Source organism: Amblyomma maculatum, chromosome 8 (assembly GCF_055883805.1).
Source record: "Amblyomma maculatum isolate TAMU_Amacu chromosome 8, ASM5588380v1, whole genome shotgun sequence".
NCBI lineage: Eukaryota > Metazoa > Arthropoda > Arachnida > Ixodida > Ixodidae > Amblyomma > Amblyomma maculatum.
Genome location: NC_139351.1, coordinates 107538882 through 107556488, shown reverse-complemented (window position 1 = coordinate 107556488; position 17607 = coordinate 107538882). Strand labels below are relative to the sequence as shown.

Here is a 17607-nt window from a genome sequence, read left to right as displayed (position 1 = left end):
TCTGGTGAGACCAAGTCGTTCAGCTGGTATTAATTAAATTAGTCCTCGTAGGCCAGGCTTCATGAGTCATCTGGGGACAAAAGAAGTCAGCAAACTGACGGGAAATCCGAAGCAATTGTTTTAAGGCTCGGAAAACACACGAATCGTTCATGGACAGCTTCTTGGACTAATGTTTCGATGGTGGCAAACAATGATCGACACAAAAGGCTAGTATATCATCCTAAATATTTTGTGTCAGATTTAGCGCAAAAAAGTGTTAAATTACAACGTCGTAATGTATTATTTGTTCCTTGGTATACCTATACATATATACATACCCACGTGCGCATACATTAACATATGTGTATATTTGCACAAAGATGGACGCACACGTTTTGCGAATAAATACATGCGCATCCTAGCGTCTATTAAAGGCATTCGAAAATAATATTGCACTTGAAAAGTGATTTGGTAGAGTTTCAGAAATGGAAGGAACTTTATTATTGCACTTAAAATGAACTCTGAAAGTATTTACAACGATGCATAATTGTATATATTACCATTAATCACCCAGTAATTCCATTTCAGTGGCAGCTTACTCATATTACTGAATTATGGCACTGAGCTGTTGCAAGTCTGACCTAAGGAAGTTACCTGCAAACAGACACTTCGCTGACTAGATTATCCATAGGGCACACCAGGCTGTTCACTCGTAATTTACTCAGGCATTATAACAATAGATTGCGCCCGTGAAATACGTAAGTATGGGATATGTTGAGCAGGAGTATTTCTTTTCTGTGCCTGTGCCTTTCTTCTAGTTTTTATTTTTGTCCTTTGCGCAGTTTAACTGCGCACACCCGCTGTTTTTCACAAGGTACATCGTAGCTCAAAACATAGTTCATTAACCCTAGGACTGTCAAGCGAATGACACTGGACACCCCACGCCATAAGCCGACGATCATGCATTCTTCACGGCTCTGGCGTACAAACCGGTACCGCAGTCCTTTTGCTTAGCTAGTGTCTCCCACGATGTGTAGCCGCCGTTGCAAAGTGTCAGTCTCACGCTGGACGTATCTTTGGTTGGTCCCGAGTACTCCTCGCTCAGAAGGTCGTCAGCTTCCGGCGGGAAACTACTGCTGCACTGGTCACCGACTGCACCGCGCTCAGTCTGTTCACAACACGCGGCTGTCGGTAGTGCGGCGAGCGCGTAGTTCTCTGGTACTGACGCCAAAGGCTGCGTTGAGCGAGTCGTGGAATCGTGCAGCTCCTGACGCGAGTCCGCGCACTGTTCAGCCCGAACACCCACCTTACTGTAGGCTGGAGCAGGGACGTCTTCAGTCTTTGCTGAGGGCCGCGGGACACAATAGGTTCTTGGTGCATCGGGGTCGCATGCAGCCTTCACGTCGTGTGGAACACAGTGAACGCTCGGCAAGCATTCTTTGGCGCTAGCAAGCTCATCTGCATTTATTATGGTGTAAGGGCCGCAAGGTACATCAGCTTCTGGAAGTAGGTCCTCCTGGACAGGGGACAAAGCGCATATAGTACTTGCTTGCATGTACGGCTGACGGAACTCGCTTTGCCCCAAAGCGAGTTCCGTGGTAGAACGCCGCGTACTGTTGTACTCATAGTTAGCAGGCTTGTCATCAGCGCTTTTGCACTGGCCTGGTTTCCCACACATGGCCATTAGTGTGGGAAGGGGTGTGTAGCCAGAAGTACGATTCTCGGCTCTGTCTGGCTGTCCAAGAAGGGGGACAGCGTGAAACTGCACAGATGTGCAACCCAGCTTGGTGTAAGGTTCACCGCCTCTCTGGAGAAAGCCGTCTCCGGCTTGGACATACGGAGCTACAGACGCCGCGGGATACTCTTTCGAAGCATCGGAATGATCTGATTTCAGCGCTTCTTCAGGATCGTTTCCACCTCCGACACTTCGGTTGTCAAGGAAAGCTGCAAACTTGCTGTAACCATTCTGCTCAGGTACCGAAGGTGCAGCCTCTCCTTCACGAGTCCCAAAGCCGCCCAAAAAGAGTGAAGAGAGTCGGGAGTAGTCATTTTTGAGCAGAGGTGGCGGCACTTCCTTTGAGGCGTCTTGGAAAGTCGAGAATTTCGAGTAGGCGGAGCCCAAGGCCGGCTCTGGCTCCCCTTGGGTTGTAGTAGAGACGAGAGAGTATCCCGTTGGTGGATGGTTTGTTGGCAGACTTAGCTCAGATGAGCTGGTCGTGCAAGTAGTTGCACTAGCGTCGTTTTCATCACAAGTGAGTGTGTCCTGCAGGAGGCGGTCGAGCTCCGGATACTGCAGGCTGCTTACGAATTCTTTGTTTTCTCTAGGGATGATCTGGGAATAATAAAAGGGAGGAACAAATCAAGCAAGTATCAATAGTTAATAGATAAGGCAGCAGTCAAACCGCCGCAGAACTTAACATCCTCACTCGACAATTCAGCGCGTTTCATTCTTTCAAATTATAACCGCACTAGCAGCATAACTTCAACGAGACTAACGCTATATTTGCCATCTCTCGAGCTCAGAAGGAAAGTATCACGTCTTAGCCTCTTTCACAAAATGTATCATTATGACGAATTGAGTCACACTTTCATCATGACGAATTGAGTCATACTTTCGTTTCGCAGCCATCCTATCGCTCGTCACGCGTCGACCATGCTTATAAAGTAAACATCGTCACTTGCAATACCAAAGCCCTTTTCCATTCGTTTCTACCTCGTACGTCGGTGCAGTGGAATCGCCTTCCGCCCGACATCGCATTAATATAAGATCACGGTTCATTTCGCTCATCACTGGTGCAATATCTTGAAGCTGATTCATGAGACACTTTTTTTTCTGACTATTATCTCGCTTCAGTTCTACCTTTTCTATGCTTGCTTGTTCCGCTTGTGGTTGTTCTTTTCACTGTATAATGCCGTTTTCTTACCGCTTATGATTGTTTTCACTTTATTCCACAAGTATTATTTTCTTTATTGTGCGATTGTTTTCGTTGTTCTGATTCCCTTGTTTCATTTAGCCTTTATTGTGTTTGTTCATTTCGTGGGTCTATGATTGATTTCAGTTATATATGATGTACCACTCCCCTCTGTAATGCGTATGCGCTTGAGGGTAATGATATGAAATAAATGAAACCGCTGGTCATTTGTACGAAGGAGCACGTTTTCGCAGATGTTCAGCATCTGCCTTTACAAGACCATATCTGTCTATACGCGTGAAAGCATGCACCAATCACAACATTTTTCATACCTGTGGCAATCCATAAGGGGAATCTTTGCTCCCTAGAACGTACTCGCGCAAGTTCGAACGAACGCTTTCACTTTTCTTGAGCGGCTCCTGTGCAAAAAACAAACATAAAAACAAAAACTAAGCTCTTTCAAGTACTTTTTCAAGCTGGTTTCGGTTGGCTGTCCTCTCATAACGTACCTTTGTGAAATCGGGAGGAACGAGGACACTAACGGTGGTATTCTTGTACACCTTTACATAGACCGATATGCTGCAAGGAAATAAAAGATGATGTTTAGAGGCAATCGAATTCAATTTTATTAGTCAGAGTAACGAAAACGTTAGAGCCCTACCGTCTCCAGAACACGACCCCCAGGACTGCCAGAGCCACCACGATGACGTATGCCACAATAAGTGAAGTAGCCAGGTACGTCGATGCTGAAGGGCAGAAAAATGCACACAATTGAGGGCTTTATTAAACAACCGATAAGCAACTATGCAAGCGCTTCCAAAGGGAGTGCGTTTTTGTTGTAGCAGGCATCAATTTTGAAGCGATTTAACTCGCTTGTAGAAGTAGGCCAACGAACATGCCCTTAAATGTGCCGTAAATACTTCAGTCATGTACTGCATGTTCAGTTTCTCGGTGGAAAACTGAAAGCACGGCAATAAACTTCACACAGCCGATTCGCAGAATATGTAAAGAATATTGTAAACATTGCAGAACTTTTTATGGGTGGCTTCACCAAGAATGCTATTATCTAAACGACTACCCGTCAAGAACGTACTTTCACTCTGCTACTTCCATTATATTATTGCCTACGACAATAAAAGAAAACGTTCGTCTTTTGTGCCAATGATTGGTAGAAGCCCTTTAATACTTTTTTATATTTACCTACTGCTTATAAGCTCATTCCTCAATATATAGAATTGCTGCAAGCATTTAATCTTTTAAAGGCCTGTTATTTCATTTTTTCTGACTAGCTTCCAACCCACTTTTGCGAAAGGGAGCCAGCCAAGTCTCCCGAAAAGACAAGATCTTAATGTGGCCGGTCTGACTGCGAACTCTTTTGCCTAAGCAAGCTTTAGAAAAACGCTGCAGAATCTGAAAATTTCCTTAAGACTAAATTGCGATGTTGAAATCTATACATTTACTAGCTTATAAGCTTTTTAAAACATCTCTCGGTGCGGGAACGCTGCCGACGACATTAATATTATGCAGGTGGAGAGACAGTAGCAGATGCCAACCTTTAGCCTGGGTCTCGATGATTAACGGGCGATGCTTAAGTACACTGCCGTCTTCGAGCACTGTCGTCACATTGAGGAGGTAGGTGGTCGCCGGGCTTAAGTTCTCCAAAAGCATCGTCTTTTCGTGACCGGCCGTCTGGTTGAAGCAGGTGGTCAGATCAACTTCTGTGAAAAGCAAAGTAGTCATTCTATTATGCGCGAATACAGGCGCTGGACTGAATAATGTAAATAAACGTCCATCATAAAAAAAGCGAACAACATTTATGGGGGCATGCAGGAAAACAAGTAAGTGATGCCGACAAACTGTTCACCTGGCAAGCGTCATCTAAATAAATAAGCAGCCAGTCACACCTGGGCGGTCCGCTGCTGTGAGAACGGGAAACAGTGAGTCACACATGGACGAAGATTCAAGTGATATGTGGCCGAAGTGTGTACCTCTCCTGCTTTAATATTGTCGATGCATGTGACTAGTTTTGACCTGAATTTAAAAGGTATCTTGCTTAACGGACAACTTAAGTGAAGCTTTATTATGGCTGCATGCTGCGAACAAAAAGCTGCGCCATAGATAGTTAATATTTTCTTCCATGGTTCAGTGTTTTCTATATCTTTTTTGAATGACAGGAGTGGGGGAAGAAAAAACATTTTCCGAAACTTAGCGCAAAAAAAAAAAAAATACGAGGAAACAGAAGAAGGCAGTGACACGACACGTTTCGAAAAAATGCAAATGTTCCAACTCGTGTACTTGTGTGGAGAAAACCCTTTAATGCATCCAGCAGTGCCCGCATCATGCCATATCGCATACTTTATAAGCAGGCTATAATCCCTGGCTTATTTCGTAACGCTTTAATCCAACCAACACGGTTATATGTCGCATAGTCAAGCCGGAAGGAACAAGCAAAGCCATGGAAACGTCTTCCGTCACCATGAGTCTACGGAAATTACCGATCAGGGTTCTCATGATCATGGAGCTATTTTATCGTGCTAGCTGCAAAACTTCCACATGGTCTAAATATTAGGAAACGGCCTTTTGATTGGGCCAAAATTTTAAGGTCCTGTGTCCAGATTACAAACTTTGCCACTGTTGATATATAAACGCAAAATTTCATAAAAATGACATTGATTATAGTTTGGAGCTGCGGCAGCATTTAGGCAAAGGCCTTTACGCCCTAGTGAGGTCGAAGCCCTTGCAGAAAAGTTGGCAGAAGGCTTAGCGTAGCACGAAACGACCTCGTTTATTTCTAATTTTTCAGAACATTAAGTAAGCATTAAATAACAACTCAAATTGGAGGAAACCGAAATAAAATTACCGCTTTTGTTGACTATTTGTCGTTAGCGAGCATGAATGCTGTATATATATTCGCCGCTGCGCGCAACACTCATTTTTCACATGTCGATAGGACTCGTAATTATAGAAAGAACGAAATGTTCGCACAGGTGTTCGCAAAAGCGAAATGTTCGCACAGGTGGTGCAATTCCTGCATACACCCGAAGCAGGAAGTGGTGGTTTGTGCCCTTATCGCATTGCATTTGTGTTCGTACCAACAGCTGCTTGCAACGTCTCGTTTCCCCGCCGCTCGTGCTCGCCTTGGGTGACACAGACGAGTACGCTCCGACCGGCCACCAGGCCGGAACACTTCGTGAGGAAAGCCAACTGGACAGCAGTGTCAGTGATCTTGTCATAGTGCACCACGTCCTGACCCTTGAAGAGGTTCTCGTATTCTGGAAGAAACAATATAATTTGAGGTCTGGCTAAGGAAATAGGAAATGGCTACTACAGTCGCCTGCGATTCATACGCTCCTTGCATGTTGCTACAGTTTTTTTTTTTCCAATCAACCCGGCAACAATAAACGTAAGGATGGCTACTTAGATAACTACTGCATGTGCTATCTTCCTAGATAATATATTTTAAAAAATCTCATGGGCCAACAGTACGGCTCCTCTGAGGAACAAAGAGGTCATAGCGGCCACTTTGGCGGTTTTCTTAAGTTGTAACTCGGTATAACGAACATTTGGCGAAAAACGTGACCATTTTGTTGATATGTGTTCTGCTAATTGATAGCCAAGTTTCAAACACCCCGAAATAACAGGAAAGAGGTGTGAGCAAAAACGGTAGGTGCTTTATTCTTTTTGCTTTAACGGGTGGGAGTTGTTTCATCGTGTCATAATTTCTTGACCAGAGCCCACTCGACACTGTTGAGATATTGCGAAATTCGTTAGCCACAGCGGTAAATAAGGCAGAGTATTAACACTACAAAACAGCATGCTATAAATGCGTATACAGCATGTGCTACTGATTTAACGTGGGATACTCTGCGACGCCTCAAGCCATACAGAAGCAGGGACAAGAAGTCATGAAATAGGCTTGTTATACAGCACACCCGCCAACTTACAGTTCTTAAAGCAGCTGCCAAAAACCAAAGCCTCCGAGACTGAATGACTGCCTTTCCAAAGTGTAAAACAAATATGATGAATTCGGGATAAACAGACCACTATTAAGGGAGGTAAACTCGTAAGCGGCAAATCCCTTTGGCGACTCACCTTGCGGTTTTACGCACATCAATAACAACCCTGCGTGAGCTTGGTTGATTGGCAGAGAACTAGAAGTTTGCGAGAGATAACAGCACTCGGAGGAAGTTAAGACAATATGATTCCCGGTTTGAAACTGTTTATCTTGTCTGAGGCTTGAAATATATAGCGCAAAGTGCCAGAAAACATTAAAACGACGTAAACGAAATCTTCGCATGTTACTGCATCACTTTCACAGGAACCGCACTCCTCCTAAGTCCTTAGGCCCACGCATGTTTGAGTACTTCAGAACCTATTTCAGAAATTAATGCACGCATGTTCACGAAATTACTTCAATCCACACACAGAACAGAGACCGTGACGGAACAGCTCCATGTGCGTTCACAGCAGCTGTAATGCTTTATTGAATACAGCGTACTGCCATCTTCCTTCTTTCGAATTGCCTTGCATGCTCTCGACACCATTCATTGCTTTTCTTTTACGTCCACTTGTAATTTTTTCCCATGTAGTAGTGCCCTTTCTAAGAAGGCTGGTAAATATGGTCATATATTGAGAGAGGCCCCATAGCCGACATCATATGAATTCGCTGTTTTTTCATTGGTAATTGGTATGACCTTCCACAAAGGCATTTATTAGCTGATAATTCAGTCAATGTGTGTGTGTGTGTGTGTGTGTGTGTGTGTGTGTGTGTGTGTGTGTGTGTGTGTGTGTGTGTGTGTGTGTGTGTGTGTGTGTGTGTGTGTGCGTGTGCGTGTGTGTGTGTGTGTGTGTGTGTGTGTGTGTGTGTGTGTGTGTGTGTGTGTGTGTGTGTGTGTGTGTGTGTGTGTGTGTGTGTGGAAGGGGGGGGGGATACTGAATGAAACAACCAAAAATTTGCATGTTGTGCCTTCTGAAGCGAGAAACAGAGATTATTACCATTGCTGTTAGGCACGACGCAGTCGATCCAGGTCATGGGAGAAACTGCGTGCGCCGACCGCGTGGCGACGGCGTACTTGCATCTTCCTGCAAAGGCGCACTCCATGGCGGTCAGTGCGTCTCCGGCAGACTTGACAGTCGCCCAGAACACGTCTCCGGAGCAGGAATCCATCTCCTTGGTCCCTTCGCTGCACCAGAACAATGTGTAGTGCTGCACTTCGTCCGGCTTGCGCGATCGCAACTCCGGCAGCTTGAAGCGGCTTCGGTTCAGTCCTTCCTGGACGATGTACGCATCTTGCACGGCAGGGAGCACTGTAGAATGATGATTAAATTATAATCCCGCATTATCATTTACGGAACCATCCACTAAGGCATATCTTATATACTGAGTTGCTTTGGGACGTTAAACCCCATAAGTCAAACCATCATATACTAAAAGGCAAAAAACCCTTGATCGCCATTTGTCAAATAATGTCCAACTGATTTTCAAGTTTACACCCTTTTGAACGAGCTGCGGGTAATCTATCCCCGCTGTCTTAATCTCGGGAGTCAGGCCACCTATCTCTTTCCAGCATCCTAGTGCATTCGCCGACCAAAACAATATGGCGATGTAAAAAAAAAAGTTGCCGACGATTACGTTACTTCCTAATGCGAAATTTGAGCGCAGCTCATCAGCTGCTGCCCCTTTTCATGGAGTAAGGCAAATATTTCGAGCAAGACACGTATGTACAAGTACAGACGTTTTTTCTTTTTTTTTTTTAATTTTTCGCACGTATATAGCGCGTGGCCCATAGGAACGTTGCGCGACGAACTGATAGCGGCAACTGACTAATGCCGCTGACACCGCTAGCGAGTGAAGAGAACGTGACTCTGTGTTCGGCTTGGGATGCACGTACCGTGATCCGCTGATAACGAGCCGGCGTTTCGGCAACCGGAGAGCACCCTCGCTGCCATGCAGGAAGAAGGGGGGAGGGGAGCGCGCGCAGCAATGAGATAACACGCGCGGTCGGCGCCATGCAGGAAGAGGGGGGCTGCGCATACGCATACGCACTTACGAGCAAGGTATCTACAATGTCTGGGTGTTGTTGTGCGCCAAACGATGCCAATGGATCCAAAGCGCAAGTGTGCAAGTTTCGGACTCGGCTCAAAATGCAGCGTGAACAAAAGCTGCGCCGTGGGAAGGCCATGTTGTGGCCCCATCGGTAACGTTGGCCTGGCGGCTCCTTGACTCGGCGGACGGTATCAGCGGTCCCAGCAAAGACGAGGCGTCGACTAACAAAACAAACGTTCAATTCAACATCATGTAGGAACGGCCAGAGAAGCAGGCCCGGAGAGAAAACAGACACGCCCACAAAGCAGGTGTCTGGCGTAAGCCTCTCTGAAGTATCTCTTGCAGCGCCGCTCAGAGGAAAAGGGAGAATAATTCATGTCCGAACAAGCTGTGATGACTCAGCTAACTCAGTCTCAGTGTTGCCACAGAAATTCCTCCACCTCCTGCAGACGAGCGAGGGCGACGCTCTCTCCCTCGAGTGCCGGGCTTGGCCAGCGTTTGCACCACGACCTACTATAGTTTGCACACACGCACACATATATAGGTTTCCTTGTCCAATAAGTATATAGCGGGTAATATAGATGAATTCTATAGTATTAATGAGAGGGTTGCAGGCTTCGTAATTAGGCCTAATAAGCGGTATAAACTGAAGGTTGTACAAGCCTATGCACCTACATGTAGTTATGATGACCAGGCAGTTGAAAGCTTCTATGAAGATGTAGAATCGGCAATGCGAAAAGTAAAGACGCAGTATACTGTACTAATGGGCGACTTCAGTGCCAAGGTAGGGAAAAAACAGGCAGGATACCAGGCAGTAGGTGACTATGGCATTGGTTCTAGGAATAGCAGGGGGGAGTTACTAGTTGAGTTTGCAGAGCGCAATAACTTAAGAATCATGAATACCTTCTTCAGCAAACGGAAGAACCGGAAATGGACATGGAAAAGTCCTAACGGGGAGACTAAAAACGAAATCGACTTCATAATGTGTTCAACCCCCGCCATTATTCAAGATGTAGAGGTAATCGGGAAAGCGCGATGCAGTGACCACAGGATGGTGAGGTCCCGAATTAGCCTAAATCTGAAGAAGGAACGCAACAGATTAGTGAGAAAGAAACCCATCAACGAATTAGCGGTGAGGGGGAGGGCAGAAGAGTTCAGGATCTCGCTACAGAATAGGTATTCAGCTCTAACTGAGGATGGCGACATTACCCTAGAGGCAAGGAACAATAATTTCAGAGATATCATTACTGAGTGCGCGGTAGAAGTAGGCGGTAGGATAGTTAGATAGGATACCGGTAAGCTGTCTGAGGAGACGAGGGATTTGATTAAGAAACGCCAGAGTATGAAAACTTCCAATCCAACAGACCAGACCGAATTGGCCGATATATCAAAGCTAAACAATAAGCGCAAGGTGGCCGATATAAGGAAGTATAACATGGAGAAAATTGAGCATGCTGTAAAGAACGGGGGAAGCCTTAAAGCGGTAAAGAAGAAATTGGGCATAGACAAAAATCAGATGTATGCGATAAGGGACAAGGCGGGCAACGTCATCACTAATATGGAAAAGATAGTCAAAGTAGCCGAGGAGTTCTATAAGATCTCTACAGTAGCCAAAGTAGTCAGGACCGTAATGAGATTGGCGGTTGGGAAAAACAGTCAGACGTTCCACCAGTGACGAAGGACGAGGTCCAGAAAGCACTAGAAACTATGAAAAGGGGGAAATCAGCTGGAGAGGATCAGATAACTACAGATTTGCTGAAGGGCGGGGGGGGATATCGTGCTAGAAAAACTGGCCACCCTGTATACGCAGTGCCTGGTGTCATCGACGGTACCGGAACCATGGAAGAATGCAAACATTATCCTCATTCACAAGAAAGGGGACTCTAAGGACCTTAAAGATTACAGACCAATCAGCTTACTGTCTGTTACGTATAAGGTATTTACTAAGGTAATCGCTAATAGAATCAGGACAACTTTAGACTGCAATCAAGCAAAGCATCAAGCAGGGTTTCGGAAACGGTACTCTACTATCGATCATATCCATACCATCAATCAGGTGATAGAAAAATGCTCGGAATATAACCAGCCCTTATACATAGCATTCATTGATTACGAAAAAGCATTTGACTCAGTTGAAACCTCGGCGGTGATGCAGGCATTGCGAAATCAGGGGGTAGACGAGCCGTACGTGAAAGTGCTGGAATATATATATAGTGGCTGCACAGCAACCATAGTTCTGCATAAAGAAAGTAACAAAATTTCCATAAAGAAAGGTGTTAGGCAAGGAGACACAATCTCCCCAGTACTATTCACAGCTTGTTTAGAGGAAGTATTCAGAGACTTTGAATGGGAGCAGTTAGGGATAAGGGTAGATGGAGAATACCTCAGTAATCTGCGATTTGCTGATGACATTGCCTTGCTAAGCAACTCGGGGATGAACTGCAAATAATGATTGATGACCTAGACAGAAAAAGTAGAAAGGTAAGCTTGAAAATCAATATGTAGAAGACTAAGGTAATGTTCAACAGCCTCGGGAAGGAACAGCAGTTTACATTAGGTAGCGAAATACTGGAAGTAGTAGGCGAATATATCTACTTAGGACAGGTAGTAACCGCAGATCCGGACCACGAAAAGGAAATAACAAGAAGAATAAGATTGGGATGGAGCGCATTTGGCAAGCACTCGCAGATTATGACTAGCAGCTTACCGGTATCGCTCAAGAGGAAAGTATACAACAGTTGCATCTTGCCTGTACTCACCTATGGGGCTGAAACGTGGAGGCTAACCAAGAGAGTTCTACTTAAGTTGAGGACAACCCAGAGGGCTATGGAACGAAAAATGGCAGGGGTAACATTAAGAGAGAGAAAGCGTGTAGAGTGGGTCAGAGAAATAACTCAAGTTACCGACATTCTATTAGAAATTAAGAAGAAGAAATGGACATGGGCAGGACATGTAGTGCGAAGAGAGGATAACCGATGGTCGCTGAGGGTAACAAACTGGATTCCAAGGGAAGGAAAGCGTAGCAGGGGGCGGCAGAAAGTTAGGTGGGCGGATGAGATTAAGAAGTTCGCAGGGGTCAAGTGGATGCAGCTAGCACAGAACCGGGTTAAGTGGAGAAATATGGGAGAGGCCCTCGCCCTGCAGTGGGTATAATCAGGCTGATGATGATGATGATTATGATGATGATGACACATTACGGCACGTGTGTTCCTGACGTGTCGGAGCACGCCCAGGGAAGGAAGCCGGATTGCACGGCGCTGAAATGGCCGAAATGCTCGCTGCTTTGCCTGATGCTGCGCTGTTGTCGCACATGTCGATGTCGAATCGTAACACGATGAAGCGCACTGTGGTAAGAAAGCGTTCGTAGCATTCCCCCGGTATCCCTGTATCGAGAGTTGACGCAGCGTGTGGCCGCCGCTGTTTAGAACAGGAGCTCAAACTTTCAGCTAGGAACAAGATTTTTGCAGCTTTCACCTCGGCATTAGAATCTGGGCTGCGTCTTCGCTTTCCACGCAGCATAGCCCGTCGCGAAGGAACCCCGTTGTTCCATCTATGGATGTGTGTTGCCTTTACAAACCAATGCTCTCCAGAAGGGGATGGCCGGCAGCATTGCTTGTGAAAGATGTGGCTGCGCAGAGACGATCGATTATCTCTTGTGTTGTGCTCTGAACAGCCTCGATCCTAGCCTTGTAACAGAGGATAAGATCCTTGGTGCGACTTCTCTAAAAGGCACTGTTTTGTTACTGTGATTGGCTCGAGTGACAAATTTTGACTGTTTCTAGCCTCTCTTCCCCTTTTTAATCTCCTCATTCCTCTTCCTCATTGCAGGGTAGGACACAGGAACACCGTTCTAATATCTCTGCCTACCATTCTCATCTTTACCGATCCATCTATCAATACATGTGCTTTCAGACAATTTTTGTGCCTGTCCTAATGTTTATTCAAGTAACTCTGAATGGAGGTGAAAATTTTCTTGTAACTTCATTTCTGCCATTTAAACACATGCCGGGTGGATTGTATCAAACTTCTTATATACTTCAAAAGACTGGCAATATTAGATAACGCAGGTAACACAAGTATAACTTCTGCATCGCTAGAACTAAAGGATTTCAAGAGGGCGCTCCAAGAGAAGCACTGAATAAACAAAAAACGCGACCACGTAGGGTGAAGCCGACTTTCAGAATGATCTCACTACGATGGCTTCACATAGCCTTGCACAGGCCTTGTAGTAGTTAGTCCAGGTGGTGTTGGCTGAGCTGGGGGACTGAAAGGATGGCGGAACTGGTTACGATGCCGACGCGAAATCCAGGAACGGGCGCCAAAGAGCTTCTCTCTAAAAAGAGGCCACCCACCTAGGTCAGCACTGGGCACGAGCAGGCGGACGCTTTTAAGGGAGCGGCCCAACTCGTTCTCCGAGTACAACTTGAACGTGTAGGTCTCCACCCGACTCAGGTGGAACATGTCCGTGTAAGAGCGCTCTCCGGACACCCTGTGCGTGGCGCATTGGCCGCTGCTGCTGCACCAGTGGAGGACGTAGCCCATGTGATCGCCGTTCCACAGGAACCGGGGAACCCGCTGTAAGGAAACACATCGGGTTACATCCCAATTTTCTCCACTTCAGAGGCCGCCGACCCTATTCGACACTTTTCATTCATCTCGCAAATACAACCAGCCTTCATAGTGCAATTTACTTTCGTCAACGCTTCCCCACCTGCGCAAACGCTAAGGATCTTCTCCTTTACTACGCTAATTTAATTTTGGCGTATTCGTTCACTGGAACGATGCGTAAGATCACTTTAGGTATAAATTTCAATGTAGAATTGATCAGCACCCAGTAAAGCATTATAGAATTGAATTTTTCCCCCAGTCGGAAAAAAATTACAGAAAATTTTCTAATGTTACGACAGAATTTCTGTGCGGTTTTTGATGGGAAACCTATTGTGACAGCAGAACATTCTGTAGTAACATCAGAAATTTCTGTAGTTACAACAGAAAAGTGCTACAGAACTACAGACAACAGAAATATATTACAGAAAAACTACATAACTACAGAAAAGTACTACAGAACTACAGAAAGCTCTGATGGTTACGACAGAACTACAGGATATTTTGTCGTATTTTTGACAAAGTTCTTTTGTTTTCTTCGACTGGGTGTAGCTTCCGTTTTGGTTTCACCAAATGAGCAGTAGCGTTAACGCGACGTGTGGGGAAACAAGAACGGTCAAGTAATCGCTAATCAGTCGCTTTATTCTCGCCAGCTATTGCACCAGCCCGGTCTGGGAGCGGAAATAATAAAGACTGAACCGACCGGTACTTTATCGCAGATTTTGTAAACCTTACAAGACCTGCATCCAAATTTTGACGTCGCTACCACTATTCGCCTCATAATACCAATATTACCGGGATTACGCGGGAGAAGATATTCGGTATTTTTTGCTCACTAGCCGCAGGCAATTTCTAAGTGGTGATCCTCGTTTACAGTGTCACGCGCACCTCTACAAGAAAAAAGAAAAAAAGTGAAAAACCTCCCTTTTAAGTATACTTGTAAGGGACGTTCTTTATCTTTGTTTTCATCGCATGCGAGGAAGGACTCTCTTTATAGCGAAAGTTCGCTCTTTGGCAAGCAGCCCAACGCTGCGACGCCAAATAAAACTGTTTACACGAGCTATCTTAGAAGGCGACGCAAACGCAACGATACACAGAGAAGGCATATAAACGGGACTTGGTTGCGCATATTATTGTCTCTGTATGTCACTGTCCCTCTCTTTTACGCCGTTTCCGAAATACGTTAATTCCTATCACTCGAAAAGTCCACACCAAAGTATCGCACTAGCTGATTTTACGCACGGTATCTTTTCCCTAGTGAAAAAAGCCGTATGAGTCGCAATGACCTCGTACAGATTTCTCATACTAAACTCATACAAATGTCATACAATCTCATATATTTCTCATATGTTGAATGAGCTAGATTTGTATGAGACGGTATGAAATTTGTACGAGTTTCGTATGAGTTGTTGTTGTGTGTTGTGTGTTGTGTTTTATGGCGCATAAGCATTTAAGGCTATCATGCGCCAAACACATCGTATGAGTTCAGTATGAGAATGAATATGAAGTTATTGTGACTCATATGATATTTTTCACTAGGGTTAGCACTGATAGTAACTCCTTTTAATCAGTATACCTACGATGTAATTTCATGCAAAGCAGTTTGCTTTAAATCTCGCGTAAGGTCGCCTTCATATCATAGGGGCCATTTTTTTACCCTACACCAGCTACACTAGTGCACCTAAAAACCATTGGAGGTAAAGATTTTCTACACCTGTGTAGCTGGTGTACGTTAAAAATATGGCCCTATAATGTCGAGACGAACAGAGCAGCAAGGTTTACTGCTGAACTTTCGTAGTTTGAGATAGCATCCACGATTAAAGAAAATCATGTATCGAGAAGGGTAATTTACGTTACCTGGTAGAACAGTCGAACCTTCCGATGGTCATCAAGGTCTTGGATTATAAAGCTGTTTTCCGTTATCTTGGGTAGCACCGTAGCTCCTGTGCGACAGTAACAGATCATAAAAAAAAATGACTCAAAACCGACCCCCATAATAAACATTGACAGTGCGCTCATGTCTGCGTAGTCAAAACATTTTGGCCTGTAATACAGTAGAACGTCGAGCTAGTTGGTCAGACATGACGAAACATGCAGCAGAATAGGTAGCAATATAGTGTATTGCCTGCTCTTATCGAAGAAAGAGAAATACTTTTTAGATCACTGGGAGGACACTGAAAGACGAAGTAGTGTGTACTTATAAGTTGAGAACGAAGAAAGTGTTGGTGTACAAATAATTAGTTCGCATCTCTCCGCAAAATTTACTTAACAACTCCCCTTTCGAGATTAGGCCTTCCACAAACTATTCCAGTTCTCCTCTCCTTCGGGACAAGCGTCAAGGGATATGCCTTAAAACCAGTGTGCGATTCTATTCATGATTACATAATTTGAACAGGTAGGTTCCTATTCTAGGTACGATTTCATTACCTTTTCTTTTCCTTTTTATTTTTTTTTCCAAATTCTAGTTAAACATCCATATTTATCTGAGTACTCCAGTCCTTGAACATATATATTTACAATCTACAATGCACCCTGGCCAATCCCCCGCCATGGGTATGTGCCATTTTGTCTGAGGTCATCATCATCAATTAGTTGTCAGTGCAGCATCTTCCTTGTTTATGTGTGTGTCTATGTCCATGCGCCTATGCTATGTGTTGTCACCTATTCTGCTGCGTGTTTCAGCATTTTGGCGTATTATATACGGAATACATTCATGAGGCAGCATGTCAAACTGTCGAATAATGACTACAGTTCACGAAGTCTAAAAGGCGCAGTAAGAGTTCAGAGTTCTTAAATACACGAAGCTCAAAAAAGAACAAGGAATTAGTCGAAGCCAATGGGCTTCGTGATTACATGATATGCGGTGACCTTTCTGAGAATTTTCGCCTTTAAATATACTGCATCTGTAGTGGAAGTAATAGGCTCACTTGATTTCGACGTCTTGCAGTAGCCAGACTTGCTGAACGGACTCCACAGTTGATCCCTTGCTTTAGCAAATTTCACCCGAACCGAGACGTCGTAGCGGGTGTTGGGCACAAGGTTGTCTACGGACGTGTCAAGAGTGTTTTCTACCTGTTCGAAGAAATATGGTTCGATTTACTACGTCAGCTGTTTTTTTTTTTTTTTCTATTTGACAAGCCCTGGCTAACCTCCAGTCAATTAAAACTCTTTAAATAATTACTGTGCATGTCCCCGCGATTACAAGGCATTTCGCTAACAGCACAATGTATTATAAACGACCACAAAAATCTATTACAATAAAGTGAGCGCGAACAAAAATATAAATGCATTGCATTAAATTAGAACAAAGCTCTGAAATTTGCAGGTTAGAAAAGATAACAGGTATTTGGTGCAGCCAGAAGCTATAGGAAGAGACGCTGTAGTATACGCTCAGCGCTGGTGATATAGAAAGAACGGGTGAAAAAAAAAAGTTTATATTACTGACCAGCTTTTCTGATTAGTCACAGGAAAACGTCCTAATGTTTGTCATTCATTATTGAGCTATGCCAGTATTAGAACCAAACGTTAAGCGCCTGTCGATGTTGAGAGGTGCACAGCACAGGAAAAGATAACATTAAAAAAAATCGTCACCCATGTACCACAAGTTCCCGCAGAAAAGGCGAGAGTTTGGCGCACATTGTGTACCATAGAAAAAAAAAAAAAAGAACTCTCAAGACTGCGCTCTACCGTGAATTCTGCTACCTTTCTTCGTACTGATTTCGCAATGATGCATCGATAAGCGCGAACAAATGGCACTTGGCGTTCTCCTTCGAGTTTTCTGCGTACCGACGCGGTGATGTCTTCGCCGTAATCCCATCTCAAGCGCACTTCGTAGACAGCGTTTGGAAATGTCGATATCTGTGGCAGCCCCGTCCAGTTGATGCTGGCGTTGAATGCCTTGGCGCTGCAGTCCACCACTCTAGGTGGATACAGCATCACTGCAAAGAAATAGGGTGCTTTTAACTCCAAGCGCGGAGACAAAGCTTGTTTAACAATGAATGCATGCAATTAAGGTGCACAAACAAGGATGACCCCCTAAAGAAACAAAATCCCCCCTTACAGTGT

At 44.7% G+C, this 17607-nt stretch overlaps 1 protein-coding gene across 2 annotated transcripts in view; it reads right to left on the bottom strand.

Annotated features, from left to right (window-relative positions):
- Positions 1-429: 429 nt before the first annotated feature.
- Positions 430-17607, bottom strand: part of LOC146182140 (uncharacterized) — a 69097-nt gene continuing 51919 nt past the window's right edge. The window contains exons 5-15 of one of the 2 annotated variants that reach the window (XM_084577149.1): positions 17329-17480; positions 16470-16614; positions 15400-15485; positions 13290-13512; positions 7887-8198; positions 5984-6163; positions 4445-4609; positions 3553-3637; positions 3401-3470; positions 3224-3310; positions 430-2311 (exon numbers count right to left, since the gene is read on the bottom strand). In XM_084577149.1, the coding sequence (XP_084433275.1) occupies positions 938-2311; positions 3224-3310; positions 3401-3470; positions 3553-3637; positions 4445-4609; positions 5984-6163; positions 7887-8198; positions 13290-13512; positions 15400-15485; positions 16470-16614; positions 17329-17480 (2879 nt within the window). In that variant the 3' untranslated portion in view covers positions 430-937. The remainder of the gene's footprint in view (positions 2312-3223; positions 3311-3400; positions 3471-3552; positions 3638-4444; positions 4610-5983; positions 6164-7886; positions 8199-13289; positions 13513-15399; positions 15486-16469; positions 16615-17328; positions 17481-17607) is intronic. The other variant, XM_084577150.1, reaches the window with a different exon arrangement.